General features: G+C 39.0%; 2 protein-coding genes across 5 annotated transcripts in view; one reads left to right on the forward strand and one right to left on the reverse strand.

Annotated features, from left to right (window-relative positions):
• Positions 1–16,678, forward strand: part of fam49a (family with sequence similarity 49 member A) — a 62,448-nt gene extending 45,770 nt beyond the window's left edge. The window contains exons 3-12 of one of the 2 annotated variants that reach the window (XM_023292822.3): positions 805–884; positions 4,702–4,823; positions 6,771–6,876; positions 6,997–7,133; positions 7,847–7,924; positions 8,101–8,217; positions 10,843–10,922; positions 11,332–11,458; positions 13,029–13,099; positions 13,369–16,678. In XM_023292822.3, the coding sequence (XP_023148590.1) occupies positions 815–884; positions 4,702–4,823; positions 6,771–6,876; positions 6,997–7,133; positions 7,847–7,924; positions 8,101–8,217; positions 10,843–10,922; positions 11,332–11,458; positions 13,029–13,099; positions 13,369–13,432 (972 nt within the window). In that variant the 5' untranslated portion in view covers positions 805–814 and the 3' untranslated portion in view covers positions 13,433–16,678. Of the gene's footprint in view, positions 1–804; positions 885–1,137; positions 1,218–4,701; positions 4,824–6,770; positions 6,877–6,996; positions 7,134–7,846; positions 7,925–8,100; positions 8,218–10,842; positions 10,923–11,331; positions 11,459–13,028; positions 13,100–13,368 lie in introns of both variants that reach the window. The other variant, XM_023292821.3, reaches the window with a different exon arrangement.
• A 20-nt stretch (positions 16,679–16,698) lies between these two features.
• Positions 16,699–20,114, reverse strand: part of fbxo16 (F-box protein 16) — an 8,904-nt gene continuing 5,488 nt past the window's right edge. For 2 of the 3 annotated variants that reach the window (XM_035958437.2, XM_055015871.1), the window contains exons 7-9: positions 19,870–19,960; positions 18,318–18,561; positions 16,699–17,129 (exon numbers count right to left, since the gene is read on the reverse strand). In XM_035958437.2, the coding sequence (XP_035814330.1) occupies positions 17,065–17,129; positions 18,318–18,561; positions 19,870–19,960 (400 nt within the window). In that variant the 3' untranslated portion in view covers positions 16,699–17,064. The remainder of the gene's footprint in view (positions 17,130–18,317; positions 18,562–19,869; positions 19,961–20,114) is intronic. The other variant, XM_023292823.3, reaches the window with a different exon arrangement.

Genomic DNA, 20,114 nt, shown 5'->3' on the forward strand with positions numbered 1-20,114 from the left:
AATCTCTGATTACGGCTTCTTAAGTTTGAATATTTTATCATTTATTTACACCTCTATGAGAGTCAGCTGAATATCTTTGGGGTTTTGGACAAAACACAACATTTGAGGACCACTTTTTGAGCTTTGGGAAACACTGACTTTTTTTTTTTTTTTTTTTTTTTTTTAAGCATTTTCTGCCATTTCAAAAACAAACAACTAATCAGGAAAATGATCAAAAGATTTATCAAAAATAAAAGGACTCCAGTGAGTGATAAATGTCACTCAGCATTATTTTAAACCATTAGCAACAGTTAAATTTAATGTATTTTGTGTTAAAATGCATGGTGTTGTGTATATTCAGTGTTTTTGTGTTTTTTACCGCTCTATTCTGACCGTCACATTTGTCTTATTTTTTGTCGTTTTCTCATTTTTATAGTATTTTTTGCCTTTTTTTGTCTGGCTTTGTCATTTTGTGTTTCCTTTTTTTCTTGCTTGTGTTTTTTTGTCTTATTTGTGTCATTTTTCTTTATTCGTTGTTTTGTCTAGCATTTTTGTCATTTTTTTGTGTCATTTTGTATCTTTTTTTGTTGCTTTGTAATTTTGCTGTTCAATTTTTGTCCTGTTTTGTTTTGTGTCGTTTGTCAAATTTTTTATCATTTTGTGTCTTGTTTTTGTAACATTTTGTCTTGTTTTGGCTGTTTTTTGTCTTTTTTGTCTGACTTTTGTCATTTTGTTTCTCATTTTTGTCGTTAAATTGCCTAAAATGCATTGTGTTGTGTATATTCAGTGTTCTTGTTGTGTTTTTTACTGCTGTATTCTCATCAGGTTTGCTGGAATGGGTAACCTGCTAAAAGTCCTAACAAGGGAAATAGAGAACTATCCACACTTTTTCCTGGACTTTGAAAGTAAGTGTGGCTGGAGCAGAGCCTGGATGGATGGAGAAGGAGTTGTGGGGAGGGAAGGAGGTGTAGCCGGCGGGTTTCTGCTCCCGATGACGAAGCCGTGAAGGAGCTCTATTCTCTTTTCTCTTCTTCCTCATCCCGTTTCTTCTGCTCTGTCCGCTCCGATCTCCCATCTCCGTTTGAATAACTGTTTTTGATGACTTCCTAACATCACACTGCTCTTCTTCCTTTCTCTTTCTCATCTTCTCTCTTGCAGAAACCAAATGGGGAATCTGTTAAAAGTGCTCACTTGCACAGAGCTTGAACAGGGGCCAAACTTTTTCCTTGACTTTGAAAGTGAGCACAGCTTCTGCCTGTTCTTCTGCTAGACCTTCCCTCCTCGTCCCTAAACCAGAGGTGTCAAACATGTTTTAGTTCAGGTTCTACATTCAGTCCAGTCTAATCTTCAGTGGACCGGACTGGTAAAACCACAGCAAAATAACCTAGAAATAACCACAACTCCCAATGGTTCCTTTGTTTTAGTGTAAAAAAAGGAAAAAAAAAATCACATTTAAGGAATTATTTTTTTTTACAAAACATTATGAACAACCTGAAATTTCTGAAGGAAAATAAATTTAATTTCATCAACATTCAGCCTCAGTTTATCATTTCCACATTACAACTTCCAGATCACAGAGTGTCTACAAAGGAACACAACATTTAGTCAACCGGAACTGAACAATCTGGTATTTTACTTGATGATCAAAATGACAAAAGTCAGACAAAAAAATACAAAAAACAAGACAAAATATTAGAAAAATGAGACACAAAGCGACAAAAAATTAGACAAACAACACAAGATAAAACAAAAAGGAGACAAAAAATTACTCAAATGTTACAAAGTGACAAAAAGTGGACACAAACTAAACAAAAAATGACAAAAGTGAGAAACAAAATGGCAACACAAGCAAGATAAAAAAAACATAAAATGACAAAAACAACGAATAAAGCAAAACACAAAATGACGAAAATAAGACAAAAAACACAAGCGAGACAAAAAGGAAACACAAAGCGACAAAAACAGGAAACAAAACGACAAAAGTCAGACAAAAACAAGACAAAATATGACAAAAATGAGACACAACACGACAAAAGAACAATGAGCAATCTAGTATTTTGCTGTCTGATCAAACAACTTGTCATGGTCTAGAAATGATTTTAAATTTATAGTTTTACTAATTTACAATCTGCAGTTAATGTCTTCTCTGGAATTTTTACACTTTGAGGGCCGGATTGGACCCTCTGGAGGGCTGCTTTTGGCCCACGGGCCTCATGTTGGACACCCCTGGTCTAAAGCGTCCAACCTTTAACCTCTCTGTAGCTCTGACTGATCCGGGGTCAGCCCTTTCAGCTGCTGAGTTTCTAATGATTGATTTTAAAATGTGATTTCAGCTGAATAATGGATCTGACCCCTGACCTCCTGTCTGCTTTCACTAACGTCTGTTTGTTCACCGATGATCAATAATCTGCTTAGTAACCCTCTACTGATCCACTCCCTGCATTAAATAATGTTTGGTTTCATTTGTTCTATAGTTTATATTTAACCCTCTGAACCACGAGCAGCTTCTGTGCTTTTTTTTGTTTGTCGTATTTTTACTGCAAAATAAAATCCTGCACCTCCATAGAAACAGCACAACCAGGACTAAAAATCTGTTAAACCAAAATCCAGCAAAATTTGCTGGATTTTGGTTGATTTTTATATGAATGTTCTTAAAAAATATCTTAGAAGTTTTACTGATATATATGGAATCACTTCAGATATTTTTAGGATTTTTTTTGGAAGATTTTTACTCATTTTTGAAAATATTTACAAGAATTTTCTTGCCAAATTTTTTTTTTTTTTTTTTTAAATAAAGCTTTTAAGGGAAACTTTGAAGGAATTATTGGAATTTTCTTCCTGAAGGTTTTGCAAATTTTCAGAAATTTGGGGAATGTTTTTGCAGAATTTTTGGATTTTTTTTCAGATAAGGAAACAATATTTTTTGGTGCCTGTAAAGGAAGACAACAGGAGGGTTAAAATAAAAACACTCATATTTCACAGATGCATCACAAGTAGATTTTCTCTCAACAAAGCCGATAAATCTGCTTCAGCTTTTTTCTGAAACCTCCTGCAGAATAAAAACACGACCCGCCTCCACAGCGGCGTTTCAGCTGCTCTCACAATGCAGCTGACCTCAGGCTCTGTTTATTCAGCACAGAGGAAATGATGGGAGTGGAAGGTTTTTGAACTTCAAAACAGACCCCAGACAGAGTTTTAATGTCAGCGAGGTTCTATATTTAGAGCTGCTGCTTCTCTGGGTTCATAATCTCCAAGTTTAAAGCAGACACCTAGCCATTATGTGTGGCGTTAAAGAGCTAACAGATGTTATTACAGTGTTTTCCAGCGACTGCACTCAACCCAGCTGAGGTATTTTTAGATTATTTAGAGAGACGTAGGTTCTGTAGAACATTGCTGATAATTAAAACACATTAAAGACACATTTCTGTGCATTTGGGCTAAAAACATGCAGGAAGCAGAAAGTCAGCGAGCCTGCAGGTAGTTTGCAGTAGAATCCTGTTCATTTCAGTTTTAAAACGCATGTTCGTTTTTGCACCTGCTGAGGCTCAATGTTCATCCAACGGCTTCCTACTGCATGCTTTGGATGCCACAGAGTGTTTCACAGCCGCAGAATATCTGATTTACACCATGTGTATCTGTATAGTCAAATGTGAAAACAGCTCTGCCAAGTCAGATATTTTAATGTTTTATTAACAAGTATTCCTTGTTTGCTCAAGGCAGCATGCAGTAAATGCATCTGGTTAATCTATAACTGAGGGACTTTTGAAGTCCATGGGATATATCTGGCATACATAAAACTTGAACATAAAATGAGAAGAAAATTGTCCACAATAACTCAAATGGTCAAAAATGGCTTGAAAATGATCCATAATTACAGAAAATGAGTCCAGAATGACATGAAATTTGTCCTAAATTATTCTAAAATCCTCCCAAAGACACAGAAATGATCCAAAATGATGAGAAAAGATCCAAGATTACATAAAACTTGTTAAAAATGACAAGAAAATTGTCCAAAATGACTTAAAAAAATGTCCAAAATGACTCAAAAATTGTCCTAAATGGCTTGAAAATGATCCATAATTACAGAAAATTAGACCAGAATGATCCAAAATGACGATAAAAGATCCAAGTTGATGAGAAACAATTAAAATTCTACAGGTGATCATGAGTCATTCTGTCTACAATAATGTTCAATTCTACATTTACCATGTTTGCATTTCAAATTAAAAGCATCAGAATGGATGCTGGAGGCAGCAGATGTTGGTGTTTGACTGTAGGACTCTCATGGTGATTCTCTGTTGGCTTTCAGCTTCGACCCCTCACAGCTCAGTGTGCTGAATGTTTTGCTCTTCTTTATTATTATAAAAGATGGATTTTAAAACCCAAATAAACTAAAAAAAAAAAAGTACTTTATAGCAACAAAAACATTCAGCACACATTCCTCTGTTCTCCCAGTGAGTGCTGTGATTATTAAAAATGTCAATTGAAGCCATTTCACATCCAAAGGAATAAAATGTGTGACTGTGTACTAAAAAAGAAAGTTAAAGTTAAATCTGCTCCACTGAAGTCTGATTACAGTCACTTGAAGATTGGGACTTGATGTGAAAAAGCAAGAATGAATATCTTTGTAATGTTTGTTTTGGACTAGCTCTGGTGTGTGTGTGTTTGTATGCAAATGTGTGTGTGTGCACTAACATCTGTCCATGGGTTTGCTGCCGTCAGATGCTCAGCCGACAGAAGGCGAGCGTGAGGTGTGGAACCAGGTGAACTCCGTCCTGCAGGACTCTGAGAGCATCCTGACGGGTCTGCAGGCGTACAAAGGAGCCGGCCAGGAGATCAGAGATGTAAGAAAACACACAAAGACACACAAAGACACACAGAGACACCGCACACAGCTAGATCTGTGGATCTGTTTAGCATCCACTTAAAGCAGGGGGGTCCAACATGCGGCACGTGGGCCAAAAGCGGCCCTCCAGAGGGTCCAATCCGGCCCTCAAAGTGTAAAAATTCTAGAGAAGACATTAACTGCAGATTGTAAATTAGTAAAACTATAAATTTAAAATCATTTCTAGACCATGACAAGTTGTTTGGATCATAAAGTAAAATACTAGATTGTTCTTTTGTCGTTTTCTGTCTCATTTTTGTAATATTTTGTCATGTTTTTTGTCTTATTTTGTCTGACTTTTGTCATTTGTCTCATGTTTTTTTGCCTTATTTTTGGTCGTTTTGTTTCGCTTATTTGTTTTTTGTCTAGTTTTTGTTACTTTGTGTCTCGTTTTTGTCATTTTTGTCTTGTTTTTGGTTTTTTTCTTGTTTTTTGTCTGACTTTTGTCGTTGGTCGCATTTTTTTTGTTGTTTTGTGTTTCTTTTTTGTCTCACTTGTGTTTTTGTCTTATTTTTGTCATTTTGTGTTTTGCTTTATTTGTCGCCTTTTGTCTCACTTGTGTCATCTGTCCATTTTTTGTCTCTTTGTCTCGTTTTTGTAATATTTTGTCTTGTTTTTGATGTTTTTGTCTGGCTTTTGTCGTGTCTCATGTTTTTGTTGTTTTGTGTTTCCTTCTTGTCTCGCTTTTGTTTTTTGTCTTATTTTTGTCATTTTGTGTTTGCTTTATTTCTTCTTTTGTGTATCGTTTTTGTCGTTTTGTGTTGTTTCTCACTTGTGGTTGTCCATTTTTTGCCATTTTGTTTGTCACTTTTGTCATTTTTTGTCTCGTTTTTGTCGTTTGTCCATTTTTTATAATCATTTTGTCAAATTTTTTGGCTGTTTTTGTTTTGTTTCATGTCGTTTGTCTCATTTTTTGTCGTTTTGTTTCTCACTTTTGTCTCGCTTGTGTTTGTCTTATGTTTGTCATTTTGTGTTTTGCTTTTTTGTTGTTTTGTGTATCATTTTTGTCTCACTTTTTTCATTTTTTTTACTTGTTTGTGTCATTTGTGTAATTTTCGGTCTTGTTTTTGACGTTTGTCCATTTTTCTGTCGCTTTTGCTCATTTTTTGTCCTTTTATTTCTCGCTTTTGTTGTTTTATGTCTCATTTTTGTAATATTTTGTCTTGTTTTTGTTGTTTTGTTTTTTGTCGTTCATCTCTTGTTTTTGTTTTTTCTCTTCGTTTTGTGTTTCCTTTTTGTCTCACTTCTGTTTTTTATCTTGTTTTTGTCATTTTGTGTCTTTTTTGTCTCGCTTGTGTCGTGTGTCTATTTTTTTGTTGCTTTGTGTTTTGTTTTTGTAATACTTTGTCTTGTTTTTGTTTGACTTTTGTCGTTTGTCTCATGTTTTTGGCATTTTGTGTTTCCTTTTTGTCTCGCTTGTGTTTTTTTATCTTGTCATTTTGTATTTCGCTTTGTTGTTTTTTGTCTCATCTTTGTTGTTTTGTGTCTTTTATTGTCTCTCTTGTTTTGTCTGTCCATTTTTTGGTAGCTTTATCTCGTTTTTGTAATATTTTGTGTTGTTTTTGGTGTATTTTGTCTTTTTTTGTCTGACTTTTGTTGTCTTGATTACACTTTTATGTTTCTCCCTTGTGATCTGTCACCTGACTTTGCTTTGCTTTCTGTTGGAAACATCTGCAAGCATTATACAGAATGTGGCAGTTCTGGGTTTTCATTTCTTTGGAAAAGGTTCTACAGGGGCCATTCTTGTGATTAGAACATGCACAAAGGTTCAAGTTAACCTAATAACCTCCGAATACATAACTCTGATACACAAAGATGAGTTTTTAGGGGCTTAATCCATGACCGAAGAGGGACTAGTTGACATATATTTGCTGGTTTTCTGATATGATTTTCTTTTTCTTTCCAGGCAATTCAGAACCCCAATGACTTCATGCTGCAGGAACGAGCCTGGAACTCCGTCTGCCCGTTGGTCATCAAACTAAAGAAGTTCTACAGCTTCTCTCTGAGGCTAGGTGTGGTCAATCTGCCAAACAGCATGTCCGGTGGCGGGAATATTTCCTAACTTTACTTCTGAGCTGCATGGACTCATGAATCGTGGAGTTTTTCAGGGTTTGGTGTGTGTTTGTGTACAGAGGAGGCCCTGCAGTGTTTGTTGGAATGCCTCACCTGTCCGCCCTTAACGCCCACCCAGCACCTGGAGAGAGAGCAGGCATTGGCCAAACAGTTTGCTGAGATCCTCCACTTCACTCTGCGCTTCGATGAGCTGAAGGTCTGCTGGAAAAACTCAGCTTGAACTCCGTCAGACACATGCTGCCTCAGTTTTAGTGTTTCATTCACCATATAAAGTCAGATCGAACCCTCCTGTTGTCCTCATTTACAGGCACCAAAAAATATTGTTTCCTTGTCTGAAAAAAATCCAAAAATTCAGCAAAAAAATTCCCCAAATTTCTGAAAATTTGCAAAACCTTCAGGAAGACAATTTCAATAATTCCTTAAAAGTTTCCCTTAGAAGTTTTATTTAAAAAAAAAAAAAAAAAAATCCCCCAAATTTGGCAAGAAAATTCTTGTAAATATTTTCAAAAAATGAGTAAAAATCTTCCAAAAAATCCTAAAAATATCTAAAGTGATTCCATATATATCAGTAAAACTTCTGATATTTTCTTTAAGAACATTCACATAAAAATCAACTCAAATCCAGTGAAATTCACTGGATTTTGGTTGATTTTTATGTGAATGTTCTTAAGAAACATTTTTAATATTTCTTTTTTTCTACCAAAAAATGTTCAAAGATTCCCCAGAAATGTTGAAAATGTGGACATCAGAAGTTTCACTGTGAAAATATTTTTTCCCACATTTTCAAACTTTAAAACGGGTTAATTTGACCCGCAGGACGACACGAGGGTTAATTTATTCATATGTGGTGTGTAAATATCTAGTGCTAGATTTGACAGTTGACTTGTTTTTTGTTTGTTTTTTTGTTAGATGAGGATTCCTGCCGTCCAGAATGACTTCAGCTACTACAGAAGGACCATCAGTCGAAACCGGATAAACAACATGAATGTCAGTTGTCTACAGTAACACACACTGTGGTGTTTTTATGCCACATCAGAAATAAACCAGACTGATTAGATTTGGTCTTTAAAGCATTGAATTTTACCCGTTCAGTTGACTGGAGCTTCTCAGCTGTTTTTAAAGGAGATGCTTGACTGTTTGTGTGTTTGTTTCTGCTCCCACAGTTGGACATTGAGAATGAAGTCAACAACGAGATGGCCAACAGGATGTCTCTGTTCTACGCCGAGGCCACGCCCATGCTGAAAACACTCAGCAACGCAACCACAAACTTTGTGACAGAGGTGAGAGCGCCGATTTGGTAATTATTCTGTGGCTTTTATTTTCTAACTCTAGGATTTTCTGTCATATTTAGACATTTCAGAGAAAGAAAATTTTGTTGCATCGAATTGTCTCCCCATTAACATCACCTGAGCAACAAAATCCCCGTTATAGATGAACGTAGCCAGAACTAGAGTCACATTCAGCAACTATTTTTTTGTTTTGGTGAGACCATGGTCAAAGTCATCAGATTCTACACCACAATGGAAATATCCATCCATCCATCCATCCATGCATCCATCCATCCATCATCCGTCCGTCCGTCCATCCATCTATCTATCTATCCATCCATCCATCCATCATCCGTCCATCCATCCATCCATATTCTTCCTCTTATCCGGGGTCGGGTCGTGGAGGCAGCAGATGAAGCAGGTCATTCCAGACGTTCCTCCTCCCAGCAACACTTTCCAGCTCTTCCTGGGGGATCCTGAGGTGTTCCCAGGCCAGAAAAGATATATAATCCCTCCAGCAGGTTCTGGGTCTACCCCGGGGTCTCCTCCCAGGTGGACGTGTTCAGAAAACCTCCAAAGGAAGTCTCCCTGGAGGATCTGAATCAGATGTCCAAACCACCTCAGCTGGTTCCTTTAGAGGTGAAGGATCAGCAGCTCTACTCTGAGCTCCCTCTGGATGTCTGAGCTTCTCCCCTTATCTCTAAGGCTGAGTCCAGACACCCTACTGAGGAAGCTCATTTCAGCTGCTTGTATCCATGATCTCATTCTTTGGGTCACTACCCAGAGCTCATGACCATAGGTGAGGGTTGGAACGTAGATGGATGGTAAACTGAGATCTTCTCCTTGTGGTTCAGCTCCCTCTTCACCACGACGGTTCGGTACAAGATCCTGAGATACTTGAACTCCTTCGGTTGGGGAAGCAACTCTCCTCCAACTCCCAATATTTGGTATTTTAATATGATACCGCAGAAATCTGCCGTTTTAATTTTCAAATTGATCATTTCTGTGAATCGTCCAAATCCGTTGAGAAAATTTTAGGGGGTGTGAGGTATGTTTTTGTTACTCTTGCTCCCGGTTTTTGAGAAGCGCTCGGCGTTTCTCCCGCAGTGTAACAGACAAAGAGAACCAGTCTAGCTCCTGCTGCATTGTAAAAGGCCTTGCGATTGGTCGAAATTGGTTAGCTGCCAACGATTGGACCAATCAAATTGCTTGATGCATTCTTTTGTTACAATTCATGGCGGCATGTTTGTGTTGGAATTTTGAGCTATTGGGATCGTTTTCGGTGGAATCATGACGTTTTTTATCGAAAGATCAAGAGTCATCGGTGCTAGAAATAGATAAAAGTGTCAAAAACAAATTCCGATTGAATTGGCTTGAGAGAAAAGTGACGGTAAAGGGCAAAATGAATCCCTGATAGTGTTTAAAGAGTGTTCTGGAAATGTAGAAAAAACTGACACAGCTGACTCCATAGAGGAAACTGTGACATTAGAAGTGACTTTGTGACCAGTGTAGAACTCCACTGTAAATAGTGTTAAAAGACCTATAGAACTGTAAAAATTGTAGGACTAAATGCAGTGAGACAACATTGAAGAAAAAGTAAGTTAACTTTTCATTAAATTAACTTATTCATTACAATCTAGTCTTCTGTAATTCTATGCATGTTTTTCATTCTAAATCACCTCTATTTTACTGAAAACCTCTCGGCTTCTCTCGGACCCCCCCCTGAAGATTGTATACCGAACATTTTCAGCTGAAATCAAAATTTGCTGTTGCCATGCCTGATTACCGCTGACGCTGCACCAATCCTCCTGTCCATCTCTGGCTCTCTTTTCCCATCACTCCTGAACAAGCTCCTGAGATACTTGAACTCCTTCTCTTGGGGAAGCAACTCCCCCCCCCAACCCAGAGAGAGCAATCCACCTGTTTCCATCAGAGAGCCATGGCCTCGGACTTGGAGGTTCTGATCCTCATCCCCACCGCTCCACACTCGGCTTCAAACCGTTCCAGTGCTGCTGAAGGTCTGAGGAAGCCAACAGAACCACATCATCTGCAAAAAGCAGAGATCCTGAGGTCCTCAAACCAGACACCCTCCTCAACCCAACTGATCCTTGAGATCCTGTCCTTGAAGACCACGAACAGGATCAGAGACAAGGGGCAGCCCTGGAGGAGTCCCACACCCACTGGAAACAGGGACCGAACGGCTCGCATCAGTGAGCCCGGTACCCCATATTCCCTCAGTATAAACCCCTACAAAGCCCCTCGGGGGACACAGTCGGACGCCTTCTCCAGATCCACAAAACACATGTAGTCTGTCAAGTCAAACTCCCATGACCCCCGAAGCAGCTCTGCTGATTCACCGTTCCTCAACCAGAACGGAATCCGCATTGTTCCTCCTGAATTTGAAGTTCGACAATGGAAATAGAAAAGTTAAAAAGTTAGATTACCTGGCAGTTTGTGCAACCATTTCCCTGCCTCATGTCAGCTGTCTTATGAGGGCTATGCTATGCAATGTGCTTACAGCAGGTCCCCACAGCTCCCAGGTGTTTTTTTTTTTTTTAAATTAATGGTTTAATAAAAAGAATTAAGAATCAACAACAAGTATTTTGTGATGATATGTTTGATTTATTCCCTCTGTAGAACAAGACTCTTCCACTGGAGAACACGACAGACTGTCTGAGCACCATGGCCAGTGTCTGTAAAGTCATGCTAGAGACGCCGTGAGTTCCTCTTCTACACACTCAAATACACACTCACACAAACACACAATGAAACTTGTTCTCACAGGCCTTACAAGGTGTTGAAGGTTTTTCAAGATGCAGCACTCAAATATCTCTGTTCCTGCAGCAGCACTTTAGATCCTGTGATTAATTGTGCTGCAGCTTCATAATTCTTTTATGAATTTTTCGGGGATAAGTTACAAACTTGCATCATGCATTTCCCAAAGAATATGCCAAGTTAAGTCCTTGAAAGCCTGTCAAATGCTTTACATTTATTCACTCATTATTCACATTTAATCACATAACATACCATAAGTAGCTCTCATCTTTTTCTCTCTTCTTCACAGTGTGGACTCAAATCTTTCTTGTTTTATTCCTCATATCTAATCCAGTTTCTGTTTGTGTTCAGGGAATACTCGAGTCGTTTCAGCAGCGACGACACACTCCTGTTTTGCATGAGGGTCATGGTTGGAGTCATCATTCTTTATGACCACGTCCACCCCAACGGCGCCTTCAACAAGTCCTCCAAGATAGATGTAAGAGGCTCATATTTGTGTTTATGCTTTATTACGAAATGTGATCCAAAAGTTCAGCATCTGTAAAAAGCAAAAGCCTGCCTGATTAGAACTGGTCGCTCCCCAGTTCAAAGTACAGGGAATCCTCGGTTTACGACGTCATCAACCTACGGCGTTTTGTCGTTACATCAGAACTGGTTATGTGGAACTAGTTGTCGATCAGAGCGGATGAATACGTCGTCACATGGTGCTATCAGACAGCTTTGTTTCCATTCTCTGGTTGTACTCCACCTTGGATTGTGCTACATTCACTAACTTTTTGTCCTTCATTATGGCTCCCAGTGTAAGTCAGACTCTTCTGATGCTTGGAAGAAAAGGAAGTGAAATTAGATAGAATAAAACGCTAGGAACAGGAAGAAACACCGACCAACATGGATCACGTTGTAAAAACAAGTCAACATATTGTAGCGACCCTCTGTGATGAATGAGTGAGACTTTATCTGGTTCTCTGCTGGTTTATTGAACCTTCACACAGGCTACTGTGGACCGTAGTCAACGCCAGAATAACTAGAAAAACCCCATAACTTAGCTCCAGAATTAGCCACCGTTCCCAGCTCTCTCTACCGCTGACTCTCAGCCAATCAGAGGTGAGCTAACTAAACATGGCACGTTCACTGACATTAGGTAAATCTGGAACTGAACAATAAACATTGAAACCTCAACATCAACAACAATATCAGTCTGTTACAATATTCTGTTATCTTCTAGTCAAATGATTCATACATGCATGAAAGTCATTGGTATTCATGACTTTTATGAAGAACTGATCGATATCGTGATGCATGGAACAGATTTGTTTACATTTTCGCCGGAGTTCCAACTTACGGCGAAAATCGACTTGCGTAGATCCCTGAGAACAGAACTCTGACGTAAGTCGAGGACCTCCTGTACTCTTAGTGCTCCTGCCACAATTAAAATGCTCTTTGGTGGTCTTTTAGTGTCAGTCCTTCAACATAAATGTCATTTTGGGGAAGAGAAAGAAGTAGCAAGGAGGCAAATGTGGTGAGTACGATTAGTGGGGAAAGTAATAGTGCTGTTGCAACCAAAACAAATTGTCACAGTGGAGTAGCCACAATGGTCACAATAAAACTGGTGTTTCCACTCTGACGATGGGGGGCTAGTACATAATACACAAGAAAACTACAAACATGCTCTTGACCAGATCTGCCATCTTAGATCTTGAAGACTGCAGGTTTTTCCACTGAACTCTACTGTTTGGTCTGTGGCTCGTAGCCGATGATCTCTGATGTAAAGGGTGGAGCATCCTGGCGTTGGCTAAAATCCATATAGACTTCGAAATGGTTTTATTTCTCATAAATCTGCAGACACAAGTGGTCAAAAAAAACACGATATTGATCACTCAACAGAATCCTGAGTGCTTCCAGCTGCTGAATAAGTTACACAGTGCTGCCCTCCTTTGTACACAGCAGGAACAGACTCTGAGGTATTGGATCACATCTCATAGAAGCTCTGGAGTAAAGGCAGGACTGTGGGTCTGTTCTGTGATGCAGCTCTGCTCTTTTGTCTTCAGATGAAAGGCTGCATAAAAGTCCTGAAGGACCAGCCAGCAGACAACGTCGAAGGTCTCCTGAATGCACTCAAGTAGGTTTATTCATTCAGCTCTGGAGTATTACTGACAGCAGAAGACTTTGAAACTGCAGGTTCTCATCCATGTTCCTGAAAACCACCTTTTATGTCTCCATTCTGCCCAATAAGATCATAGTAGGTTTATATTTTCAGTGGATGTTGTGTGTTGTAGTTTCTCTGTGTCTTTAGACTGTCTTGTTTGTTTGTTTGTTTGTTTTGCGTGTGTGTTGTTTTTATTCTTAAACTCCCATTAACGTCCACTTTGACTTCTGTTTCCTCCTCAGATTCACCACAAAACACCTGAATGACGAATCCACTCCGAAGAACATCCGGACGATGCTCCAGTAATATTTGTTGTCTTTTATATAAATATATATAAATAGATATGAAGAGGATCACTGTCCTGACCTCAAATAAGATGTATATGTTTACATTATTTAAAAAGACTCGATGTTAATACTTGTGTGTATTTGCATAGTCATTCCCTCCAAGCTATTGAAACCTGCAGAATACGGACTTCTACAATCTGAAAGCATCACATGAATTGCCTCTACTGTTAAAGCTGTCGAAGCACAAACCGTGGACACCTATCAGCCTTAGACACACACACACACACACACACACACACACACACACACACACACACACACACACACACACAAATATATATTAGAACTGAGCTTTGCAAGCAGCACTTGGAAATAAATGAACAAGGCAGCATAAAACTGTCCTTCAATGAATCTTTTCAATCTTTAATTTGACAATGGAATCAGTTTACTGTCTTTAATAACATTCTTCTCGGTTTGTTTTTTAAATTCTGACGTAGATTATCACGTACATCATGAGGACAGATTTTCAGGGTAAACTGAAGTGATCGTCCTGCAGAGATGAGATTTAATGACAGTAGAGAATCAATCAGTGTTGCATCAATCTGAAGATTTCTGTTGCAGTGAAGGACAAAAGTGTTGAAAGCAGATAAGGGATCGATTGGTATTTCTAAGAGCGTTCGGGTGTTTCCTCTTTTTCAGCTGCTTCTCATTTCCAGAGCGTTAAATGCTGCCACAGAGAAACGCACAAGAAGTCCTTATGAACATATAGAAGTTCCCCTAAGAACTCATCTCTTAGTATAAAAGTACATTTTTAGATGGTTTTCCCCATAGAAGTAATCACATCTGAGCCAAACAATGATTCTGAAGAAGAAAAATGATAAAGAATCCTGTGATGTGTCTTCTAGCATATAAAAAAGCAACAGATAGACTTAAATTTGACTGAACTGGATCTTTTAAAGAGCTGCATACGAAGGTCTCAGGGGTGGAGGTGGCGGAAGTTTACTCAGGAGACTGAGTTTTGTTTTTTCACTTAGTTTCATTACATTTTGTAAACCGGCTGAACTGGTCTGAACCGGTCCCAACCAGTCAGAGCTGTGAGTTGTGTCGCTTCTTCAGATTCCTGCTACGTTTGTTGTCATCCAAACCGGTCCCAACCAGTCAGAGCTGCGAGTTGTGTCGTTTCTTCAGTTTCCTGCAACGTTTGTTGACATCCAAACCGGTCTGAACTGGTCGGACCTTTAAGTTGTGTTGTTTCTTCAGATTCCTGCTGCGTTTGTTGTCGTCATTCAAACCGGTCCGAACCGGTGGGAACTTTGAATCGTGTCGTTTCTTCAGATTCCTGCTGCGTTTGTTGTCCAGCTTTGTGGGTTAGATGCCGTCGGATCAGTGAAGCAGGTGACTTCTGACACTAAAAGCCTCTTCACACCCTCTTCATGTTTCTGTAGATGTGACTTCATGTTTTTGTCGTCTTTGAGGTTTCGGTCCACACAGGCTAATATCAGCCAGCATCTCGTCTTTGCAGCGACATTTTCACAATAAAAGTCTTCAGTATCATTTTCACTCACTGTTTGCTGAAGGCACCAAACGAAGTTTAAATTTGGATAAACTTGATGGTTTGGTTAAAATGTGCCCTTTTCACAAGGTGAAACTCGTGTTACAGGGCAAACTTTGAATCACCTGAAAAGGAGCGACACCAGTAGAGAACATATTGCTCCCTAACCTACTCATGGTGTCTATTTATCTCCCAGTTTTTATGTCTGCTGTGTTAAATATCGAGGCTACGGGATTCTTTGTGGATTCAAACGTGACACAAAGTGGCAGCGAGTTAATGAGTCGGGAATGAGACCAGGCTCGTCTTTTTATGGTCAGCTCTTGTATTTTCCATCATTTTGTTTCTCAAACCTTGTACACCTGTTGAAATAAATCCACTGTGAAGACAAACCTAGATCCGGTATGCAGAGAAGGAAATGATCAAACGGTGATAACGAATCACTGAATCAAATCAACCCACCAAATGTTTAGTTGCGTGAGAATAATTGGCGTTTTTGCCATCTTTTGAGTGACTTTTTCAGCTTTGCTATTAAACTCTTTCTTTCAAAGAAAGACCAAAAATGTCCTTATTTGGAATAAACTATGTTTTGTTTTGTTTTTTTAGTTGAAGATTTTTAGAAAACAATTTCCACTTTTTTAAGTATTTGGACTGACTTTTGGAGGGAAAATGTGACCAGATTAATGTTTTATATGACTTTTTGATATTGTTTGATGTGTTTGGATTCATCACAGTCCTTCTGACCATTCTTCTGGATCATTTTATAGCCTGACAGTGTAGAATAATGTACAAAATCTGCCTTAAATCAAACTGTTGAAGTAAGAGGAATGAGTTTAGCTCTGCAACCTTCCTCAAATCTTAACCTCAGACAGTCTCGTTATGCTGAGCATCACTAATAGTCAAACTCGGTCGGACAATCTGTGTGTTCGCTTTAAGTTGTGTTTCATTTTTACTGTAGTCTCTGAAGACCGATAGATGGGATGAAGTGTGCTTAAGGATGCAACGAATGAGGAGAGCAGCTCCTAAGACATTCGTTTTCGTCTTTAAATCACTTTAGATGGTAATCTAACATGTTAAAATCATGACTGCATTGCAATCATCCATCTGATTCAATCTGAATTTCACCCCTGTGGTCTTAGAATAGTGGAAATGTCTGTGATTTAACACAACATCGCCTTAAAGACGTAGGGATTTAATCTGTGAAACAAGCCATGAACACAGCATACGGAACCGTAGCCACTCCTGTCTTTCAATTAACCTTCAGTTAAATAACATTAAATTAATTAATATGTCATCCATTTATGTTTGATTCTCTTGTATTTAGTAATATATGCATACGTGTGCGTGTAAGCCATACTTTGGATGCGATGTTTTATATGCAACGAGTTAAAAACTGTAAGACTCGAAGCCGGGTGTACGTATGATAGCAATGTTTCATATCCGACTGAAGTGGTTTTTAAAAACCTCATGGTCTGGTCATGATTGATGTACACCAAGCTTCCATCTATGCCCAAGAATATGCTACTGTGTGTTGAATGCAAGAAGTTGTTTTTCAGAGGCGAATTCGGTTTTTTGTTGTTGTTTTTGTTTTAAACTGACAGTTATTGTTGTTGGGGTTCAGACTCACTGTTGATATAAATTTGCTTTGGCTTTGTTCTTGCATACTGAATGGGATGTGTGGATTGGATAATAAAAGTGGTACATTTCTTACACACATTTTTGGCATCCTTATTTACAAAAGACGAGACAATTTTGTCTTGTACAGCCAATTTTCATTTTTCATAAATTCAAAAACATAATCTGTAAAAAAAAACAAGCAAACAAGCGCCATGATTCAGCAAAACAGTTCAAATATTTTAGATGCATTCTAGATATAAAAACGAGTCTGAGTGAGTTTACGGCTTCAGTAAAAAGCAACCGGACCTTAAAGGAGAAGTCTGGCTTCTTTTTACCTAATCTGGGAAAAACAAGGCTGATAACATCACAGCTCATGTAGAATATACTGTGTATTAAAAGTAAAATATGAAGTATCCTTCATAAAATAGCTGGGGATGTTCACACAGGCTGCAGTTCTGTGGTCCTCCATGTGGGGGCGTTAGACTTCACTTCTTCTCTTGTTTGTGTAACGTAGAAGCAGTCCAGGGCTGGAAGTCAAACAGTGGAGTACCTGGAAGCAATATTAAGAGTCTTTTCACATATAGAGTTTATAAATAAAGTCAATATAAGAAGAATATTTTAAGCTGTAGTTTCATGGCAGAAGAGAAAACACTGAAATAACATCTTGATTCTCCAGAGATTCTGTTTTTCACTTCTTCTTTTGTGCCCACTGTTTGAATCCTAAATCATCCCAACAAAGTTTTACTCTCCAAAACATATTTCCTAACCATTACATTTCCAAATAAAGAGATCATTTACATCATGAACACTTCCCCTATTTGCAATCAAACTCTTGAACATTAATTCCTCTACATTTAACTCGGTGCATAATCTTGCAATCCATCTTGTATCATATTAAAATACCAAATATTGGGAGTTGGAGGCGAGTTGCTTCCCCAACCGAAGGAGTTCAAGTATCTCAGGATCTTGTACCGAACCGTCGTGGTGAAGAGGGAGCTGAACCTCAAGGAGAAGCTCTCAGTTTACCATCCATCTACGTTCCAACCCTCACCTATGGTCATGAGCTCTGGGTAGTGACCCAAAGAATGAGATCGTGGATACAAGCGTCTGAAATGAGCTTCCTCAGTAGGATGTCTGGACTCAGCCTTAGAGATAAGGGGAGAAGCTCAGACATCCAGAGGGAGCTCAGAGTAGAGCTGCTGATCCTTCACCTCTAAAGGAACCAGTTGAGGTGGTTTGGACATCTGATTCAGATCCTCCAGGGAGACTTCCTTTGGAGGTTTTCTGAACATGTCCTCCTGGGAGGAGACCCCGGGGTAGACCCAGAACCTGCTGGAGGGATTATATATCTCATCTGATTAAAAGTTTCATCTTTTTCTTGCCACTAACTTTAGCAAATGTCAGTTAGATGCAGACTGTAAATGCCAGAAACAATAATGTTCCTCCACCTAAGACTCAGTAAACAGACATAAAGCATTCCTAATACTTCCCATATTTCACATTATTGGATGACGTGCATCAAATGTTCTGAATGGTCGGGATTCAACCCAGGAAGTTAAATAAACACCAAACCACCAATTTCTGGGTCGCCCCCATTTCCAACGTTTCTAACCGGGTCTCTAACTTCACTTTCCTGCAGAATCAGTCATTTTTAACCCATACTTTGCCCTGAATGTGTTTCTTGCTGTGAGTTGCATCACATTCAGCCCAGAGGAGTGGGACAGGCGTGATTACTTACTGGGAACGCTCCTGTGAGATCGCTGGGACGCCCTGAGCGCCTCCACGCTCAGCTGGGGCACCGGAGTCCTCACCGGCCTCGGACGGATCCCAGCATTGAACTGGGCCAGACGGAGGAGGCTGCTGGAGGTCTGCTGGGTGAGGGGGTGGTCTGGAGGGGGAGATGCCCACAGGGGGCGAGTTTGGGTCTGAAGATGAGGAGGCGATGGGAGGTGGTGGGGTTTGCAGTTGGAGCTGAGGAACATCTGAAAGAAGAGAAAGAAGTTCTCAGAGACCCATGGTTACCCCAACAGGATGGTTGGTGTGTTACGGTGCATCATGTTGAAGTCTGGGTGGATCTTGGTGAACTCCAGGACTGTCCATCCTTTACATCAGGGATCATCGGCTACGAGCCACAGACCAAAGAGGACACTGGAAAAAATGCTCCTCTCAAAACAAGAAAAAAAACTTCTTTCAAGGAACTTTTACCTTGAAATAAATGAAAAAATCTGCCAATAGAACAAGAGAAAAATGGCTCGGTAAGACTTCTTGAAATAAGATATGATATTTAGAATATTGAGATCTTAAAATTAGTTGGGAAAACTCGTTTTAAGCTCTATTTTACCAGGATTGTCAAGCTTAGGTGTCTTAAAATAAGCCAGACATGCCAAAAAAAATAGTCGTTTTTCACTCAAAAATACATTTTTGCTTTCATGTAACCTCCTAATTTGAGATGTATTAACCCTCCTGTTGTCTTCATTTACAGGCACCAAAAAATACTGTTTCCTTGTCTGAAAAAAATCCAAAAAAAATCAGCAAAAAAATTCCCCAAATTTCTGAAAATTTGCAAAACCTTCAGGAAGAAAATTCCAATAATTCCTTCAAAGTTTCCCTTGAAAGTTTTATTTTTTAAAAAAAATCCCCCAAATTTGGCAAGAAAATTCTTGCAAATATTTTCAAAAAAATGAGTAAAAATCTTCCCAAAAAAATCCTAAAAATATCTAAAGTGATTCCATATATATATCAGTAAAACTTCTAATATTTTCTTGAAGAACATTCACATAAAAATCAACCAAAATCCAGCAAAATTCACGGGATTTTGGTTGATTTTTTGTGAATGTTCTTAAGAATAATTTTTCAAAAATTTTTTTCCACATTTTTAACTTTAAAACGGGTCAATTTTGACCCACAGGACGACATGAGAGTTAAACTTGTTCTCACTCTAACATGAAATAATGTTTTTTGCCAAATTAAACTTCCAATGAGGGTAAATTCAGTTTATTTTCACAGTGGATCCTAAACTCAGGCCGTAGATAAATGTACAATGATTCCACCAGAGCCTTAATACTAAACGCCTCGGTGTCCCCTCTGTCACCCTCTCCTCCACCTTCTACACCATCATCAGCATCATTTCCCTCCCTCTCGTCATTAACATGCGTTTCTGTGTAAACGCTGCTCCATAATGCATGACGCCTGCTGGTTTGGTCTCCAGAGACTGCCAGGCGTTTATCATCTCCCTTTGATTCAGACAAGCAGGTCACAGCCACAGCGGTGATGAATGGAGGGCGGCTTACCAGAGATTTGGCTTTGCGGAGTTTGTAGTTGGCCTCAGACAGTGTTTTTCTTTTCTCCACGTCATCTGGCTTCACTCTGCTTTTCATCTGCCTGCAGAGAGACGAGCAGGTGGAAGAACATCTCAGTCCGTCTGCATCGTTTTGCATTAAAACTGTGATTTAGTTCAACCATTTCCAGAGTAAACTGAATATGTGTGAGCAAATGGCAACATCTTCATCTCAGTGATACCAGATTTAAACAGCAA

The sequence above is a fragment of the Amphiprion ocellaris genome, chromosome 12 (assembly GCF_022539595.1).
Source record: "Amphiprion ocellaris isolate individual 3 ecotype Okinawa chromosome 12, ASM2253959v1, whole genome shotgun sequence".
In the NCBI taxonomy this organism is placed as follows: domain Eukaryota; kingdom Metazoa; phylum Chordata; class Actinopteri; family Pomacentridae; genus Amphiprion; species Amphiprion ocellaris.